Below are 17664 nucleotides of genomic sequence, written 5' to 3'. Positions count from 1 at the left end.
AAATATTACAAGTTTTATTTTTGCGCATGACGTCATCACCCCCCCCAGCTTGCTCCAAAATGAACCAGACTGGTCTACTTTTTTTAGTATTTCGTTTGTGCTGATTTGTGCCGTTAATATTTTTTTTGTCCTACTACGGTTTCTGAGATATTACAAGTTTTATTTACAGACGATCACATATCTTGATCCGAATTTATTATGTTTGTGGTCTGCAACGTGTATAACGTGTTAATGTATATAACGTGTATAATACCTAAGTAATAACATCTGAGGATGTTGAACCTGTGCTATTGCTGGAAAATGCCTTTTTGAAATGACTTTGTGCCTTTATGTATAAATTTGTTCAGTAAAGTTCGGTTAAAAAAAACGTAAAATGCATTTTTATGTTAATAAATGATTTACATTTTTAATGAACTGTGCTTTATCTTTACTTCGTCAATCACATTTCTGTCATAAGACAATAAATGCAAATGCTTCAAGGTTTATTTAGGAGTGTGTGCATTTTTTCGAAAACGTTATTAAAAATGAACAGCATTAAGAACATTCTATACTCCCTGTTAAGCAACATGGAATTCGTACGCCTTCACTCATAGTTTTGAGCCATGCTTTTATTGTGGACGATGTGTGCGCCGGAAGTGAGGTGTTCGGTGAGTGCCGTAAATTGTCGCTGTTCTTTTCGCGGTCTGTTGTTTACGTTGCTGCTAATAAAGATGGGGCAGTTCTACCCGTTCCAAAACGAAGCCTGGAATTGAATTTCCTTAACACTCCCCATTAAAAACTACACAAAATAGCAGTCTTTCACAGCGAATCAACAAGCATCTTGAAAAAAAATTCAATGACTACTCAAAAATTTGTAATATCTCAGAAACTATAGCAGCACAAACGAAAATTTTAACAGCAGAAATCAGCACAAAAGAAAAAAGTAGACCAGTCTGTTTAATTTTGGGGGGATGATGACCTCTGAATGACCTAAAAATAATCTTTAATAACTCAAAAACTATAGCAGCACAAACGAAAATTTGAATGGCACAAATCAGCACAAACAAAGCAATAATCTAACAGCCTGTTTGCTTGGACTTTTTATGTGGGTGGGGGTCAGCTTCACTGAGCTGCTACAGACCGACCGTGCTCCGCGCTGTGACCGCGCTCCGGGACTCCGTCTGAAGGCTCGCCGTCTCTTGGCGGAGGAAGTCGGTGTTGTTGACACTTCGACACAAACGGCAATGGCTACCGAAGTGAGGCAGGAGCTGGCACAGCTGATGAATTCAAGTGGATCTCACAAAGATCTCGCTGCAAAGTATGTAACGCTGATTATGTCACATCATATAATAAGCAAACGCTCTTACAGTTTAAGAAGTAAACGCTGTAGTAACTGTTAGCTAGCAGCGAGATAGCCGTGATGGACCAAGCTAAGCTAACGTTAGCCAACTAGCTGCATTAGCCATACATGCAGCTACCCGAGACAGATTAACGGTCTGTCACAGCATTTTAACGATAAAATATTCGTTTTAACTCTAGCACTAAGTCCAAGAGGTGTAAAAGCAGAGAGGCTACACAACGTTAACAGCTGATTATATTATATTAGCTAACTAGTAGCTATCTCAAAGCTAACTCACGGCTCTTTAGCTGCACACTTGGTGCAGGGAACAACACAGCTTTCAGTTTTAACAGCTCAAGAGTAGTGACATGATATTTGACAAGAAATTACCAATGTACAGACGCCAACTATTAGGCCACTTCGTGTCACTGAGACACAAATCTTTGTCAGACTAACCGCGTTGTGTTTGTGTAAAATACACACTTAGAAAGTACCTTATGAGGAATGCTTCTTCTGTGAAGCTAATGTATTTTCAGTTTTTGATGACATTGTCACAAATATGATCATTTAAATGTATGTTTGTTATTGAGGTCATAATGGGTTGCTGTGGTGGTCACATAGACTGCATTATATTGAGAGGTATTTCTATTTTTCCCCCTCACATGTATGTGAACGGGACGGGAGGTAGAGTAATAGCTATTAACTGATTAGTGGTCATGAATTGCAAACTATTAAGATAGGTAATTAATCAGTTTGATTAATTAGTAGTCAGGGCTCCAGACAAATTTTTTCACTGGTAGCACCGGTGTGACCAACTTTCTCATTTCGTCGCACCTCCCACCTTGTAACAGTCAAAACACATCACTTGCTGAGAATTTCCTGTCGACAGACACTACGATTTACCAGAATTCCCTAATCATCCCACATTGCAGGCTGTGGTAGCTGCAGTGCTCAGACAGGCATGACCAAAAAAGATTTTGAAAAGAGTTAAACTATAAGGTGTTTCAATGTCAGATTTGTCCCTGATGAAACTGGTGGATTTTTCCCTTCATGTGGTCTTTTCTATGAGCAGCCCATATAGGTGTGCTCCACATTTCACGAGAAGACTACATTTTTAAGCGTAAATACCACAGTACACTAAAATTAGAAATGTACCACTTTCCACCACTGTGCTTAACATAGTAGCTATCTGTGCTGGTTAGAGCGACACCAATAGAGCTCAGTTATCATCATGCAATGGCACAATGCGACCAGTTGAAACTTCAGCTCTCACACTCTCAAAAAAGGTTGCAAATGCAACCATTTTGGTCGCAGTCTGGAGTCCTGGTAGTGATAAATTTGATCTGAATTTGGCTTCTTACATTTAAACATGCTTCGGTTTCTTTCCTCCTCTATGATATTAAACTGAGTATCTTGTTGGATTGTTGACTAAATAAGATGTCACGTTGGGCTTTAGAAAACACTGATCAATGTTTTTCACCATGCTGTGATATTTTATAGACCAAACAACTAATGTGTTATTCAGATTGAACAGATTAATTGACACTGTAAATCATTTAAAGTCCCTGCCCTAGTAGTGAGCGTGCTACCTGCTGCACAGATGTTCTGAATAAAGTGCTCAAGGACTGTACTACATGTGCTAAAAGGTAATGGTAAGTGCTGCTGATGTGTAAAACGGCAGTCTGCTTCTACTAGATCCTTTTTGTATCTGGATGTGCACAGACCTGAAACACAATCTGCACATGTGCACATTTTGTAAATTGTCTTTGTATTTTCAGTACAAATTCTTTAACCAACAGGGACATACTGGATGTTTAATAAGACACAAAGCACCTGCAGAACACTAAAGGACACCACAGACAATTTGTGCTCCAGTGTGCACAATTGCATTCAGAGCGTGTGTACTTTTTTTTTTTTAACCAACAGCACAATGATAAAATCTCAGTAACACAGTTTAGTGACAAATTAACAACAGTCTGTGGTGACCAAGTGATTGAGTGAAACCCAGCTCATCACAGAGTCTGTTACACACAAAAAAGTGTAAATCAACAACAACAGCGCACTGTGACTCACTAATCATGAAGCATGGATGATACAGAGCTAGAAATGACTGTACCCTACAGAAACTAACTTTTTATGCCACTGTATATTTACCGTTAAAATTTCTGTTCATCAGTTTTGAAGTTGTTTGGTTTCTAACCAGTAATATCTGTTGTAGATATCGACAAATTTTGGAGAAGGCCATTCAGTTTACAGATGCAGATCAACTGGAGTCCTTGAAGGCCTTTGTTGAAGCAAGTATGCTGTCTCTACTTTCTTCTGTGGCATTTTCTACATGTTTAGTGCATTTGGATGTAAACAGAATATTTTACTTCTAATGTTTTACACTGTTGCAGTGGTCAATGAAAATGTCAGCCTTGTCATCTCAAGACAGCTGCTCACTGATTTCTGCACACATCTGCCCAACCTGCCTGATGCCACAGCTAAGGCAGTGTATCACTTCACTTTGGAGAAGATTCAGCCAAGGGTCATCTCCTTTGAGGAACAGGTAAATCAATGGAGATTTGTTGATTTATCAGTCAGTTAAACTTCAGTATTATCATTCCAGTACATAACTGAGCAATGTTCTACACGTCCTCAGGTAGCCTCAATAAGACAACACTTAGCAACCATTTATGAGAAGGAGGGAGACTGGAGAAACGCTGCGCAGGTTTTAGTTGGCATTCCCCTGGAAACAGGACAGAAGTAAGTAAAATATTTGCAGTTATTTCCTCATTATGTGATATCTGTATGTCTTTAAATACATATTTTTTTCCTTGTAGACAATATAATGTTGACTATAAGTTGGATACATACCTGAAAATTGCCCGACTCTACTTAGAAGACGATGATCCCGTTCAGGCAGAGGCCTACATCAACAGAGCCTCATTGCTTCAGAATGAGTCTTCCAATGAACAGCTGCAGATACACTATAAGGTACATGTTTCCTTAATGATTTCATAGCCCCATACACTTATCTGTTGTCGATGTTGCCTGGGATTGAAGCCCTGTAAAGGATAGAAACATTGCAATGTCACTGGTTGTGTGGATAAGTGCCTAATGCTTTTCACTGTCTTAGGTGTGCTATGCCAGGGTCCTAGACTTCAGAAGGAAGTTCATTGAAGCTGCACAAAGATACAACGAGCTGTCTTATAAGTCAATTGTCCATGAAAGTGAACGTCTGGAGGCACTGAAGCATGCCCTGAACTGCACCATACTGGCCTCTGCAGGTAACACTAGGACTAATGTGAATATATTTTAAAAATAATCCAAATGGAAAGAAACAAACATGTTAATCACTGTTTTACCTCATGTATCATTGAAAAAATGCGATTTGTTTTAGGACAGCAGCGTTCCCGTATGTTGGCCACTCTCTTTAAGGATGAGCGCTGTCAGCAGCTGGCTGCTTATGGCATTCTGGAGAAGATGTACCTGGACCGCATCATCAGAGGAAACCAGCTGCAGGAGTTTGCTGCCATGTTGATGCCTCACCAGAAAGCCACCACAGCGGATGGTAAGTCAAGATAATTGGCTTTAGACAGCAGCAACATGGCCCGTAAATGACGCTTTAAAACAGATCTTTTTAACGGAGCCTTCTTCTTTTGCCACCTACTATGGCATATGTCATTTTTGTTATACCTGCTTGCTTTTTAATCTTACTTAAATTTGCTCTTTTACTTGAACTGTCATTGTTTTTACATAGTTTTTTATTTTCAGTGCTAAAGCATTTTGAGCTGCGTGTGTCGCATGACACATGCTAGACAAAAAAATATTATGATTATTACTCCACCAAGGAATGTGGCGAAATTATATGACGATTGGCAGTGCTTTGGCTGTCTCTCTGTTTGATTGTCTGTTCGCAACATTACTCAAAAACGGATTAACAGATTTGGGTGAAATTTTCAGGGAAAGTTAGAAATGACACAAGGACCAAGTAATTAGATTTTGGCAGTTATGCGGCTTATAGTCTGGATCCATGGATTTGTTAAAGATTAAAGATTAAGATTAAAGAGACTTTATTGTCATTGTTCAGAAGTACAACGAAATTTGTCTGAAGAACACGACAGTTAACAGCAGTGCAAATAATAAAAATAGATTAAAAAAATACTCTTAAAAAATAAAAAGAAGAATCAAAATACTATATACAAACAAAGTAAAGTGGTCAGTGCTAATAAAGTGGTCCAGTGTTGAAGTAGAGTTCTTATTGCACAGATGAGCCGGGAGGGGGGAATGACTGGGTGGTGGGGCAATGGATGGGGGGTGTAATGGCAGCGACAGCTCTGGGGAAGAAGCTGTTCTGCAGTCTGCTGGTTTTTGTTTTTAATGACCGGAATCTTTTCCCTGATGGAAAGGGGACAAACAGTCTGTGTCCAGGATGGGTGGGATCTCTGGCGATGCTGCTGGCCTTTTTCCTCAGCCGGCTAGCATAGACAGAGTCCAGACTGGGAAGCTGTGCACCCACAATCCACTGTGCAGTTTTTAGTCCCTTCTGTTTCCAGTGGTGCAGCTGGAAACAGCGTTTTCCTGGCTCTCCTGAAGTCCACAATGATCTTTTTTGTTTTGGTGGTATTCATTACCACGTCACTTTCAGAGCACCAGCTGACCAGGTGCTAGACCTCCTCCCTGTAGTGGGTCTCGTTGTTGTCAGATATTAATCCAACTATGGTGGTGTCATCAGCGAACTTTACTATCGTGTTGGAGGGGTGGATAGGGGTACAGTCATGTGTGAAAAGGGTGAACAGGGCCGGTCTGAGGACGCAGCCCTGAGGTGCACCTGTACTCAATGTGAGTGTGGATGATGTCACCTCTCCTACTCTGACACTCTGTGGTCTGCTGGTGAGAAAGCTGTGGATCCAGGAGCAGAGTGTGGTGTCTAGTCCCAGATGGCCAAGCTTGGTTATCAGTTTATGGGGAGAGATGGTGTTGAATGCTGATGTAAAATCAACAAATAGCATTCTAACGTAGGTGTTGGGGCCCTCCAGGTGGATCAGGGCCGTGTGCAGTGCAGTTGAGATGGCGTCTTCCGTTGATCTGTTTGCCCTGTAAGCAAACTGGTGGATGTCCAGATCAGCAGGAATGATGTCCTTGATGTAATGCAGGACCAGCCTCTCAAAGCACTTCATTATTATTGGTGTCAAGTAGAGGTCGACCGATATGGGATTTTCAAAGGCCGATGCCGATACCGATTTTTAAAAAAATTTTCAGCCAATGGCCGATATCTAAAGCCGATTGTAGAAGCCGATTTTTAAGGCCGATATCCTTTTTTTTTTTTTTTTAAAGCACATCGATTACAAAAGGCAATTTAAACACTAAAAGTATATACATGTATATATTACAAGTTAAATACACTATCAGAACTCTAACATTTATTGAACACAAAAAGTGAAAAAGTACAATAACATAAAGAAAATACTTAAAGTTTACAAAAAATACAATTAAAAAGTAACCTGAAAGTGGTTAGGGTTAGGCTTGTTGCCTGGCTCACTCGCTCCGCTCATGCTCCGCTCTCTGAGTGCCGGGGGTCCTTCTAAGGGAAAAGCGGTCGCGGCAGCTGCCCGTACGGGTGCCTGATCACAAATCGGCTTTTTATTTGTAAATATCGGCCGATGGCCGATATTGAAAAAAGTCCATATATCGGCCCAAAATATCGGCCGGCCGATATATCGGTCTACCTCTAGTGTCAAGGCAACTGGGCGGTAGTCATTCAGGCATTTCACTGCCTGTTTCTTGGGCACGGGCACTATGGTGGTGGATTTAAGGCATGTGGGGACTACAGCCTGCTTTAAGGAGCGGTTGAAAATGTCCGTAAACACGCCTGCTAGCTGGTCTGCACATGCCTTCAGGGCCCGGCCCGGCACCCCGTCTTGACCTGCTGCCTTGATGATATTGATTTTCTTCATCGTTGACCTAACCTGATGTTGTTGCAGGACTCGGGTGGGCTTCTGGTTGCCTGGTTGGTTGGTGCTATGGGCAAGGCTGGTACACCGGTGGAGGGGGTGTCGAAGCGTGTGAAAAATGCATTCAGGGCATCTGGGAGCTTGGCGTCGCTGCTGGTTGGTCAGTTATGGCCTTGATGCCTCTCCACGTGCTGCGTGAGTCGCTGGTCTTAAAGTGGCCCTCAATGCGCTGCTGGTATTTGCGCTTGGCCTCTCTGATGCCCCTCTTCAGCTCTCTGCGGGAATGGCTGTAGGCTAACCTATCACCTGATTTAAAGGCAGCGCCCCTTGCCCTGAGCAGAGACCGCACACCGCTGTCCAGCCATGGCTTCTGGTTGGGAAATACTGTAATGGTCTTGGTGTTAACACATTTTCAGTGCAAAAGGCTATGTAGGCTAGAAAGATTTCTGTGTCATTGCAAGATAGTGGCACGGCGTCACTGTAACTATAACTACAAATCCTACTACAAATTGGCCACTGCGGACTTATCAGGACTTATCAGTTGGAAAAGATACAAGGAACAATTGATTAAATTGTGGAGGTGTTTCTGAGTCCCATCAATTCCTGCTGCCCGCTACATATTTAGGTCACACGATTCAATATCCGTACATAATGTACACATACATAACACACGAACTTCACTCTGAAGTTGTGTGCTTTACAAAACCAGGGAGAAAGTAAAAGATAATCAATACAAAAATGAACCCTTACTGTTCACTTCTCAAAACCAAAATACACCACAGTAGAACCGCTAACCTAAAACTAACAGTGTGTACTCTATATCATTCCTTAATAATTTGATGGTCCCTCACTAGCCTTTTACCCCACACGTACACCAACCACTGGCACAGATTTTACAAAAGTTCACGGGCAGCTCAGCTTCTCATAAGAAGAACCACCGCCGATTCTGAATACTGGATGAATGAACCTTATAAAAGCTAAATGCACCATCATTGGCAGCAGTAGTTTGGCCTGCTTCAATCCAGCTTCAGCTCCGGAGATTGTAGGCCGGACAAGACAACAGAGGCCGGACAAACGAAGGTGCTTGACAGGTGCCCAGCTGTATACAACACAGTAGATTAAAACAGAAGGAGGAGGAGTGCAGCGGCCGAGGGCCGTAACACAGTCATATTGTCTGAAATAAATAAGGACTTTCTTAAAGATAAGTGGAAGAAACAGCAAATGAATAGCTCCCTCTCTGTTACAGGCTCCAGCATCCTCGACAGAGCTGTGATTGAACACAACCTCCTGTCTGCTAGTAAACTGTACAACAACATCACTTTTGAAGAACTAGGAGCACTTTTGGAAATCCCCCCAGCAAAGGTGAGACATGGGTTGGATTAGTGAACTGAAAAAACATTCAGACTGCTGTTTTCCAAGCTGTGTGTGGAGATTCTAGTTTGCTTTTTTGTCTTTAGGCTGAAAAGATTGCTTCCCAGATGATCACTGAAGGGCGCATGAATGGCTTCATCGACCAAATAGACGGCATCGTACACTTTGAAAGTGAGTGATGATGGCTGGTGTGTTTGATTCTCTATTTTCTGTAGACTAGAGCAATAACAAGTAGAAAGGAAAATCTGGTCAGAGAGGCTATATGATGCAAAATTTGTTGATTTAATTTAGTTCACTTTCACTGAAGAATGTCATATTGTCTGTAGCCAAAAGGGGGCGGGCTTTTCAAACTAAAAGGAAAAGACTTCAAGCTCTTACAGCAGCCTTCAATGTGGCTACCATGTAGTGTTTGAATAGTCGTTCACGTCATGACAATGAAATGAGTCTTCTGATCTTTTCTTTCCTCCCTGGCAGCCCGTGAACCTCTTCCCACCTGGGACAAACAGATCCAGTCTTTATGTTTCCAGGTCAACAACCTCCTAGAGAAGATCCGTCAGGCTGCTCCAGAGTGGGCAGCACAGGCTATGGAAGCCCAGATGACCCAGTAAATATCTCCACCCCTCCCAGCCAAAAAATGCCCTGAAACTGCTTCCTTATCCCACCCCGAAGTTTTGTCTTCCTGCTTAAAAAACATCACTACTGCAGTCTCAGCAATGGAAGCGACCAAGGAGCATCCTCTGATATCACTACCATTCATCAGATATGTTTCTCTTTTTGGCAAAACTTTTAAAGGGCAATTTTCTTACTTTTGCTCACTTGTTTGCCAATATTTCCAATCTGTGTTTGGCATATAAAAATAATCACAGGACTGTGCTATAAATGTACCTTTAGGTGTGACTTTATATTGTTTACATGGTTAAAAATGCTAAAAAACAAAATTTACTCAGTTGACTTTTAATTGGGTCAAAAAGAAGACATGTACCACTCATATATTGGAACTTTTGTGCTCAAACACATTCTTCTGTTTTTAACTTCACAGCAATAGCTATGAAATCGTTCTTGATTCATTGCGTCATGTAAACCTCTTGGCTCACCTTTCTGAAGATTCAGCCAAGAAAATAAAATTTAAACCTGAAAGAAATTGTTCAGCTTCACTGTTTTGTCATTGTGTCAATGCCTCAGTGGCAGTTCATTGAAATGTTACACAGTTTACATCAACATTTATAGGACAAGGTCATGAAATGTTCTTTTTGAGTTTGTTTTAAGACAACTTTTAATAGCAGCATTGCCCAGGATATTCACTCTTGATGCCCTCAGAGTAAAGATTTCTGTGTTTTCTTTAAAGTCTGTCACATGACTGGCTGATGCATATGGAGGACTAAAAGTGCCAAAATTAAATAAATAAATACATCATTAAATAATTAATTAAATATGTCATTAATTAATTAAAATTGGAATTAAATATTTCATTAATTAATTAAAATTGGAATTAAATACTTAAATGTGTTATTAAATAAATATATCATTAAATAATTAAATATGTCATTAATTAGTTAAAATTGGAATTAAATGTCATTAATTAAAATTGGAATTAAATACATAAATGTGTTATTAAATATGTCATAAATTTATTAAAATAACAATTATTTTAAGTAAAAACATATTTCATTATTTCACTATTTAATTAATTATTTCATGGTCCTTGCGTTGCAGTGGATCATGAATTTATTTTATCTGTCAACCTCGCCCGTCAAAGTCCGTGGGCGGGACTAACGTGAATCTAGTCTAATCCACTACTTTTGTCTGCCTTGAAACCGGAAGTAGAAGTCTTTCTAAACATGGAGGCTGTGTAGAGGGAGAGTCGCTGGGAACTTTCTAGAGAGTTGGTGAGAGATATTTTAGACCTTGCAGAGTATGTGGAAGCAGGACCTGCTGACCGCGAGCATGTAGCGTGTAAAGCAGAGGAATTTATTGAAGTTGTTGAAGTTATTTCCGCACTTTCCGACCAAGATGTTGACCGTAGAGTGACTGCAAATTTAGAGGAAGTACTCCGCCGGTTTTCTGGTACCAGGGTGCAACAGGAGCACACACAGGGACCAGGGCGTTTGGCATACCGAGGGAAGTTCTGGAACGTTCTTTGTGGATTACCAGCCTGTCAAATTGCAGCGATGCTCGGAGTGTCGAGCGCTTTCCCTTTAGGACCTACTCGGCGCGGCACGGCTCCGCTCGTCTTTGTTTAGCCGCGATTCCACAAGCATCTACTCGGCACGGTACGGCTCGTCTCATCTTTGTTTGCGAGCGTTTCCATACGGACTAATTTTCAGCACCTTCTCGGCTGAGGTTCCCAGCGAGCTGAGATGAGCCGATAATGTGGCGTTTACATAGTACAGCCCACTGATTGGACAGGGAGTGACGACACAGAGCAACTCCAGCACGAAAACAAAATCCTGCATTAAAAAATGACTATAAACAGCGACGGTGTGCATTGCTCTTCACGAAACTCTCTGTTCTTCATAATTTTAATATGACAGCCAGACCTGTACCGTGGGTGAATGAAGAGGTCGAGACTTTGTCTTTGGTGGCGGACCAAAGAATACAGAGGGAGCTGGACGGAGAAAGTTTATCAGGAGGTCTCTGAGCGGATGGCCGCTCACATATATACAGTAGACTGTATATAAAGAGGACAGAAGCAGTGTAGGGAGAAGCTGAAAAAGCTCAAAAGTGACTATCGGTCCACCCAGGACCACAACGGCCGGCGTGGGTCAACCAGGAGGTGTTGGAAGAGGTTTCATGAACGCTATTTACTGGCACCGCACCGCCAGCAACAGGAGGGCGACTCAGCCGCTGCATTGTTGGAGACGTTCGAGGGCGGTGAGTGTTTTGTGACTTCAAGAAACTTATACATCATTTATTCCATTGGTGGCAAGCTTCTTTTAAGCAAACAAGTATTTTTAGAAAGTAACGTCATTGTCTCCTGTAGCAGACAATAAGATAGCTAGTTAGCCATCGGCGCTAGCTAGTTAGCCATCGGCGCGAGCTAGTTAGCCATCGGCGCTAGCTAGTTAGCCATCGGCGCCAACTCCGTGCTCTGCTTGTATTTCGTGCTGCTGTTTCTAACGTTTAGCTCTCAGAAGCTAATACTTCAGTCAGCATGCCGTGTTTTTCTTGTACTTAGAGTGAGTGTTTATTTCTGTTCAAGAATCCCTTTCCACATGCGAAGCCTACTCCACCTCCGTCGCGGAGCCCCCGGCTGCCCTGCCTCCTCTCCACCAGCTGCAGCGGCTCCTCTCCAGCACCAGCACCAGCTCGGACACCGACACCAGCACGTCACAGCAACGTCTTATCACCGGTAAGACACGGTAAACAGAGAGCATGGTTGATTTTCGCATTATTATTATTACTACAGGTGTAAATGCCTGCAAGCATGATCAGAACAGTGAGACCAACGACCAAGAATTCAGGCAGGTGTAAATGCAAACTGTGCAGCAGCCAGCTCAGGAACGCCTGATGAAAGCTACATGTAGCTGCAGTGACACATAAACAGAACACATGCAGCTGCATTTATTTTCCATTGACTTAACAAGTAAGTCACTATAATTAATTTACGTTCTGGTGCAGTGTAGTATTGCAACCATTCTTCTTACAGTCACTAGGTAGATGTGAAACTGAATGAAAATATACATAAAAATGAGAAAACACAGCTGTTCTTACCAACTCCAAAATGTGCACAGGATGAAATGAAGTTCACACCACGTCGTTTTTGTTTGTGGTGGAGGAGTTACTGCTTGTGCTTTGGTTAAAGCGAAGAGTGCCAGAAGTTTATTAAAGTATCAAAGACATGATCATGATTGAAAATGGATGGACGGGTGGCTAAACACATCACATCATAGCTGTGGAGTCCTTCCAGCTCCTGGGGACTACAATCTCTCAGGACCTGAAGTGGGAGATGAACATCCACTCCATCCTGAAAAAGGCTCAGCAGAGGATGTATTTCCTACGACAGCTGAGGAGACATGGCTTGGCACAGGAGCTGTTGATCCAGTTCTACACTGCAGTCATCCGATCTGTCCTGTGCACCTCTGGATCAACCACACAGCAGGACAAACAGACTACAGCCCATAGTACGGACTGCAGAAAACATCATCAGAGACCCCACTCACCCTGGACATTTGGACTACAGAGCCCTGTACACAAAAATCACCACTACTGTGTTTATAGCAATTACCATTTTGCTAATGTGTTCATACATTCCAGTCTAGCTGTACATTTCTGTTTATATTGTGTTCTATTTTACTACTATTTCTTTTTCCTCCCTGTTCCTCTTTCTATTGTTCATTTTTTTATTATTCTCTTCCATATTCCTAGGATGACACCAACAGCCGAAACCAAATTCCGTGTATATTGTGTACTTACTTGGCCATTAAAGCTGACTCTGATCACTTTTCTGTCTTTGGTCTAGGCAAGAGGAAAGGGGGCCACAGAAAATTGGACCTTCCTAGCGTACTTGTGGAGATGCAGGCTGAGGAGGAGTGGAGTCATGCCCAGCATGATGAGAACATCTGGTTGCTCCTCAGCGAGGCAAGAGAGAATGAAGCGGCCTTGCAGCGGGAGGAGATGGCCCAGAATACTGCCTTCAACCAGTCATTCCTGGGTGTGCTGGGGCAGCTGGGGTAGCTGGGTAGGCAGTGGGCAGGCGGCGAGTGTGAGCGAGTCCACCTCCCATAGACTTGAGATTTACAAATGCTGGTCATATAATTCACACTCGGCTTCACACTCGCCGAGTGTGAAGCGGTTGGGATGAGGATCAGCACCTCCAAATCCGAGTCCATGGTCCTCAGCCGGAAAAGGGTGGAGTGCACTCTCCGGGTCAGGGATGAGGTCCTGCCCCAAGTGGAGGAGTTTAAGTACCTCGGGGTCTTGTTCACGAGTGAGGGAAGGATGGAGCGAGAGATCGACCGGCGGATTGCTACGGCCTCCGCAGTAATGCGGGCGCTGTACAGGTCCGTCGTGGTAAAGATTTACCGGTCGATCTACGTTCCTACCCTCACCTATGGTCACGAGCTTTGGGTAGTGACCGAAAGAACAAGATTTTTTTTTTTTTTTTTTTTTTCCAAGATGGCGCCGTGCCAGCGGCAGCTAGTTACAGCAGCTCCGGTTAACTTTAGGTCTGTTTAGTTATTTTGTAGTTTTCTTCTCTTTTTAAGTTTTTCTTTTCAGCAAGTAGGGTGACGCTTTTGTACGGGACAGACATGGATGTGCAAATAGCGTTTTCCCTACTTTGTTTACTACTGTTTTCGGAACTTTTTAAATCCGCATCTGGTGACCCGTTCAGCCATGGCTCCATTGTTTACAGTCGGGAACAGCTGTTGGCGCTGAGCCAGGCCAGGCCGCCGTCGTGGGAGAGACCAGACATCCCAGCTGAGCTCCGCAGAAGGAGGAGAGGATGCCGGGCAGGACTGAAGCGTCGGGAGAAGAGGAGACGCTACAAGCCGTCCGTTCCATCTGTGATTATGGGGAATGTGAGGTCTCTCCCGAATAAGATGGAAGAACTGACGGCGCTGACCAGGCTGCAGTGGGAGTATAGGGAGAGCAGCCTCATGATGTTCACGGAGTCATGGCTGAACGAACTCACTCCGGACTCACTTTTAACTCTGGACGGATTCCATCTGGTCAGAGCGGACCGGAACGCGAGGGAGAGTGGTAAGAGAAAGGGTGGGGGCCTCGCGATGTATGTGAATGAGAGATGGTGTAATGCTGGGCACATTAGCGTTAAAGAGCAGCTCTGCACTAAGGATGTAGAATTACTGGCGGTCAGTCTGCGTCCGTTCTATCTGCCCCGGGAGTATTCACATGTAATAGCCATTACTGTGTACATCCCTCCCTCGGCTGAGGCGGCTGCAGCCTGTGAACTCATCCACAGTGTAGTGTCCCAGCTGCAAACATCTCACCCTCAGTCTCTTATCATCATCTCAGGAGACTTTAATCATGCATCGCTCTCTGCCACTCTCCCCACGTTCACCCAGTACGTGACCTGCCATACCAGAGACAATAAAACCCTGGACCTGCTGTATGCAAACATCAAGGATGCATACAGCTCCTCACCCCTCCCCCCACTGGGCCACTCAGATCACAACCTGGTGAGACTGCAGCCCATTTACATACCTATGGTGAAGAAACAACCCCCCACCACCAGGTATGTGAAGAAGTGGTCTGACGAGGCCACTGAGGCGCTGCAGGACTGCTTTGAGACCACAGACTGGGATGTGCTGTGTGGTCCACACGGGGAGGACATTGATGCACTGACAGACACTGTTACGGACTATATCAACTTCTGTGCAGAGAACATCGTACCGACCAGGAAAGTACGGTGTTTCTCTAACAGCAAACCCTGGGTGTCCCTGGAACTGAAGGCCCTGCTGAAGGAGAAGAGGAGGGTCTTTGGATCTGGGGACAAAGAGGAGCTGAGGAGGGTGCAGAAGGAGATAAAGAAGAAGATCAAGGCGGACAAGGCCAGCTACAGGACCAAGATGGAATCTCACCTGCAGGACAATAACACAAGGGAGGTCTGGAGAGACCTGAGATCCATCTCTGGTTACAGCAGAGGCCATGAGAGGGGAGCTGCAGCAGGAGGCCAGGAGTGGGCCAATGAGCTGAATCTGTTCTTTAACAGATTCGACTCTGCTCCCACTCCTCCCCCCTCTCATCAAAGCACCGACCAGCCAGCTCCTTCTTCACACCTCAGCTCTCTACCACCAACACCACCAACAGCACCCCTCCTCCCATCCCCGTCTTCTACCACCTCCGGACTCCGCATACAGCCCCATCACCCCTCCTCGTCTCACCCCCCACCACCACCATCACCCCTCCTCCTGCCACCCTCCCCCTGCCTCTCCATAACAGCTGATCAGGTGAGAAGTGAACTTAAAAAGATCAAGACCAGGAAAGCTGCAGGTCCTGATGGAATCAGCTCCAGACTCCTTAGAGACTGTGCAGACCAGCTCTGTCAGGTGCTGCTGCACATCTTTAACCTGAGCCTGAGTCTGGAGAGGGTTCCTCTGTTATGGAAGACTTCCTGCCTGGTTCCTGTCTCTAAGACCAGGAACCCCAGGGAGCCTAACCACTTCAGACCTGTGGCCCTCACTTCTCACCTGATGAAGACCATGGAGAGGATCGTCCTCAAGAACCTCCGTCCCCAGGTGAGCCAGTATCTGGATCCACTGCAGTTCGCCTACCAACCGAACATTGGAGTGGATGATGCAGTGGTCTACCTGCTGCACAGATCACTGACTCACCTGGAGAACCCCAGCAGCACTGTGAGGGTCATGTTCTTTGACTTCTCCAGTGCTTTCAACACCATCCAGCCTTCTCTGCTTAGGGTGAAGCTTGAAGGAGCGGGAGTAGACTGTCACCTGGCTGCTTGGACCATCGACTACCTCACCAACAGACCACAGTACGTGAGGCTTCAGGACTGTGTGTCTGATGTGGTAGTCAGCAGCATGGGGGCCCCACAGGGGACAGTGCTCTCCCCCTTTCTCTTCACCCTGTACACATCGGACTTCCACTACAACTCTGGGAGCTGTCACCTCCAGAAGTTCTCCGATGATACAGCCATTGTTGGGTGCCTATCTGAAGGGGACGAGCGGGAGTACAGGATGGTCATCTCTGACTTTGTGGACTGGTGTGAGCGAAACCATCTGCAGCTCAACGCCAGTAAGACGAAGGAGATGATCGTGGACTTCCGCAGGAGGAGGACACCCCGGACTGCACCGGTGAACATCCAGGGTTTGGACATTGACATGGTGGACACATACAAATACCTGGGTGTTCACCTCAACAACAAACTGGACTGGACACACAATACAGAGGTCCTGTACAAGAAGGGCCAAAGTCGTCTCCACCTGCTGAGGAGACTGAGGTCCTTTGGAGTGTGCAGGACTCTGCTCAGGACATTTTATGACTCTGTGGTAGCGTCTGCTATTTTCTATGCAGTGGTCTGCTGGGGAGCAGGGAGCACTGAAAGGGACAGAAAGAGACTAAACAGACTGGTCAGGAGGGCTGGTTCTGTCCTGGACTGTTCCCTGGACTCCATAGAGGAGGTGGGTGAGAGGAGGATGTTGTCAAAGCTCACATCCATCATGGACAATCCCTCTCACCCACTGCATGACACTGTGGGGTCTTTAAGCAGCTCCTTCAGCAGCAGACTGAGACATCCACCCTGCAAGAAAGAGCGCTATCGCAGGTCCTTCATCCCATCTGCTATAAGACTTTACAACATCAGCATCACTGGCTGATGTTAACATAAACTGGACTATATCATTACCACCCCAAACCATAAAATTTGCACAGACATTCTTGCACTGCACATCTTTGCACTTTTAAACTTTATTTTTATTTTTTCTGTTAAAAATTTTGCCACCCTTGTATATATTGTAAATAAAACTGCTGTAACAATGTAAATTTCCCCTGGAGTGGGGAGAAATAAAGAACTTTATCTTATCTTAAGATCGCGGGTACAAGCGGCTGAAATGAGTTTCCTCCGCAGGGTGGCTGGGCTCTCCCTTAGAGATAGGTTGAGAAGCTCGGCCATCCGGGAGGATCTCAGAGTAGAGCCGCTGCTCCTCCGCGTAGAGAGGAGCCAGATGAGGTGGCTCGGGCATCTAATTAGGATGCCCCCCGGACGCCTCCCCGGTGAGGTGTTTAGGGCACGTCCCACTGGGAGGAGGCCCCGGGGAAGACCCAGGACACGCTGGAGAGACTATGTCTCCCAGCTGGCCTGGGAACGCCTTGGGGTCCCCCGGGAGGAGCTAGATGATGTGGCCGGGGAGAGGGAGGTCTGGGCTTCCCTCCTAAAGCTGCTGCCCCCGCGACCCGACCCGGACCAGCGGTAGAGGATGGATGGATGGATGGATGGATGGGTCATATAATTAGAATATCATGAAAAAGCTCGTCTTTTGGACAACTGTCAGGTCAGCAGTCTTCCCCATGATTGTGTAGCCTACAGAACTAGGCTGAGAGACCATTTAAAGACCTTTGCAGGTG

General features: G+C 44.8%; 2 protein-coding genes across 3 annotated transcripts; both read left to right on the top strand.

Annotated features, from left to right (window-relative positions):
- The first annotated feature begins 1113 nt into the window (after positions 1–1113).
- Positions 1114–9766, top strand: cops4 (COP9 constitutive photomorphogenic homolog subunit 4 (Arabidopsis)). Its single transcript, XM_023296540.3, has 10 exons — positions 1114–1297; positions 3537–3616; positions 3715–3866; positions 3960–4063; positions 4141–4294; positions 4437–4587; positions 4701–4871; positions 8501–8616; positions 8712–8796; positions 9100–9766. The coding sequence occupies exons 1-10, from the start codon at positions 1224–1226 to the stop codon at positions 9231–9233; spliced, it is 1221 nt and encodes a 406-aa protein (XP_023152308.2). The 5' UTR covers positions 1114–1223; the 3' UTR covers positions 9234–9766.
- Positions 9767–10246: 480 nt separating this feature from the next.
- LOC129350986 (uncharacterized) lies at positions 10247–17127 on the top strand. Of its 2 annotated transcripts, XM_055019440.1 has the most exons (3): positions 10247–11496; positions 11825–11974; positions 13085–17127. In XM_055019440.1, the coding sequence occupies exon 3, from the start codon at positions 13875–13877 to the stop codon at positions 16914–16916; it is 3042 nt and encodes a 1013-aa protein (XP_054875415.1). In that variant the 5' UTR covers positions 10247–11496; positions 11825–11974; positions 13085–13874; the 3' UTR covers positions 16917–17127. The 2 variants fall into 2 exon arrangements, with proteins under 2 accessions (XP_054875415.1, XP_054875416.1); XM_055019441.1 differs by lacking the exon at positions 10247–11496 and having other exon boundaries at positions 11684–11974.
- Positions 17128–17664: the final 537 nt, after the last annotated feature.

This window comes from Amphiprion ocellaris, chromosome 17 (genome assembly GCF_022539595.1).
Source record: "Amphiprion ocellaris isolate individual 3 ecotype Okinawa chromosome 17, ASM2253959v1, whole genome shotgun sequence".
Taxonomy (NCBI): Eukaryota; Metazoa; Chordata; class Actinopteri; family Pomacentridae; genus Amphiprion; species Amphiprion ocellaris.
Note: the sequence above shows the minus strand (reverse complement) of the source record. Positions and strands in the feature narration are given on the sequence as shown.

What these genes read in the sequence shown, in the direction of transcription:
- LOC129350986 (XM_055019440.1), top strand. Translation starts at nt 13,875, where the DNA reads ATGGATGTGCAAATAGCGTTTTCCCTACTTTGTTTACTACTGTTTTCG.
- cops4 (XM_023296540.3), top strand. Translation starts at nt 1,224, where the DNA reads ATGGCTACCGAAGTGAGGCAGGAGCTGGCACAGCTGATGAATTCAAGT. An exon ending in AGCTGCAGATACACTATAAG is followed by an intron (nt 4,295 to 4,436) that starts GTACATGTTTCC and finishes TCACTGTCTTAG; the next exon opens with GTGTGCTATGCCAGGGTCCT. An exon ending in CACCATACTGGCCTCTGCAG is followed by an intron (nt 4,588 to 4,700) that starts GTAACACTAGGA and finishes GATTTGTTTTAG; the next exon opens with GACAGCAGCGTTCCCGTATG.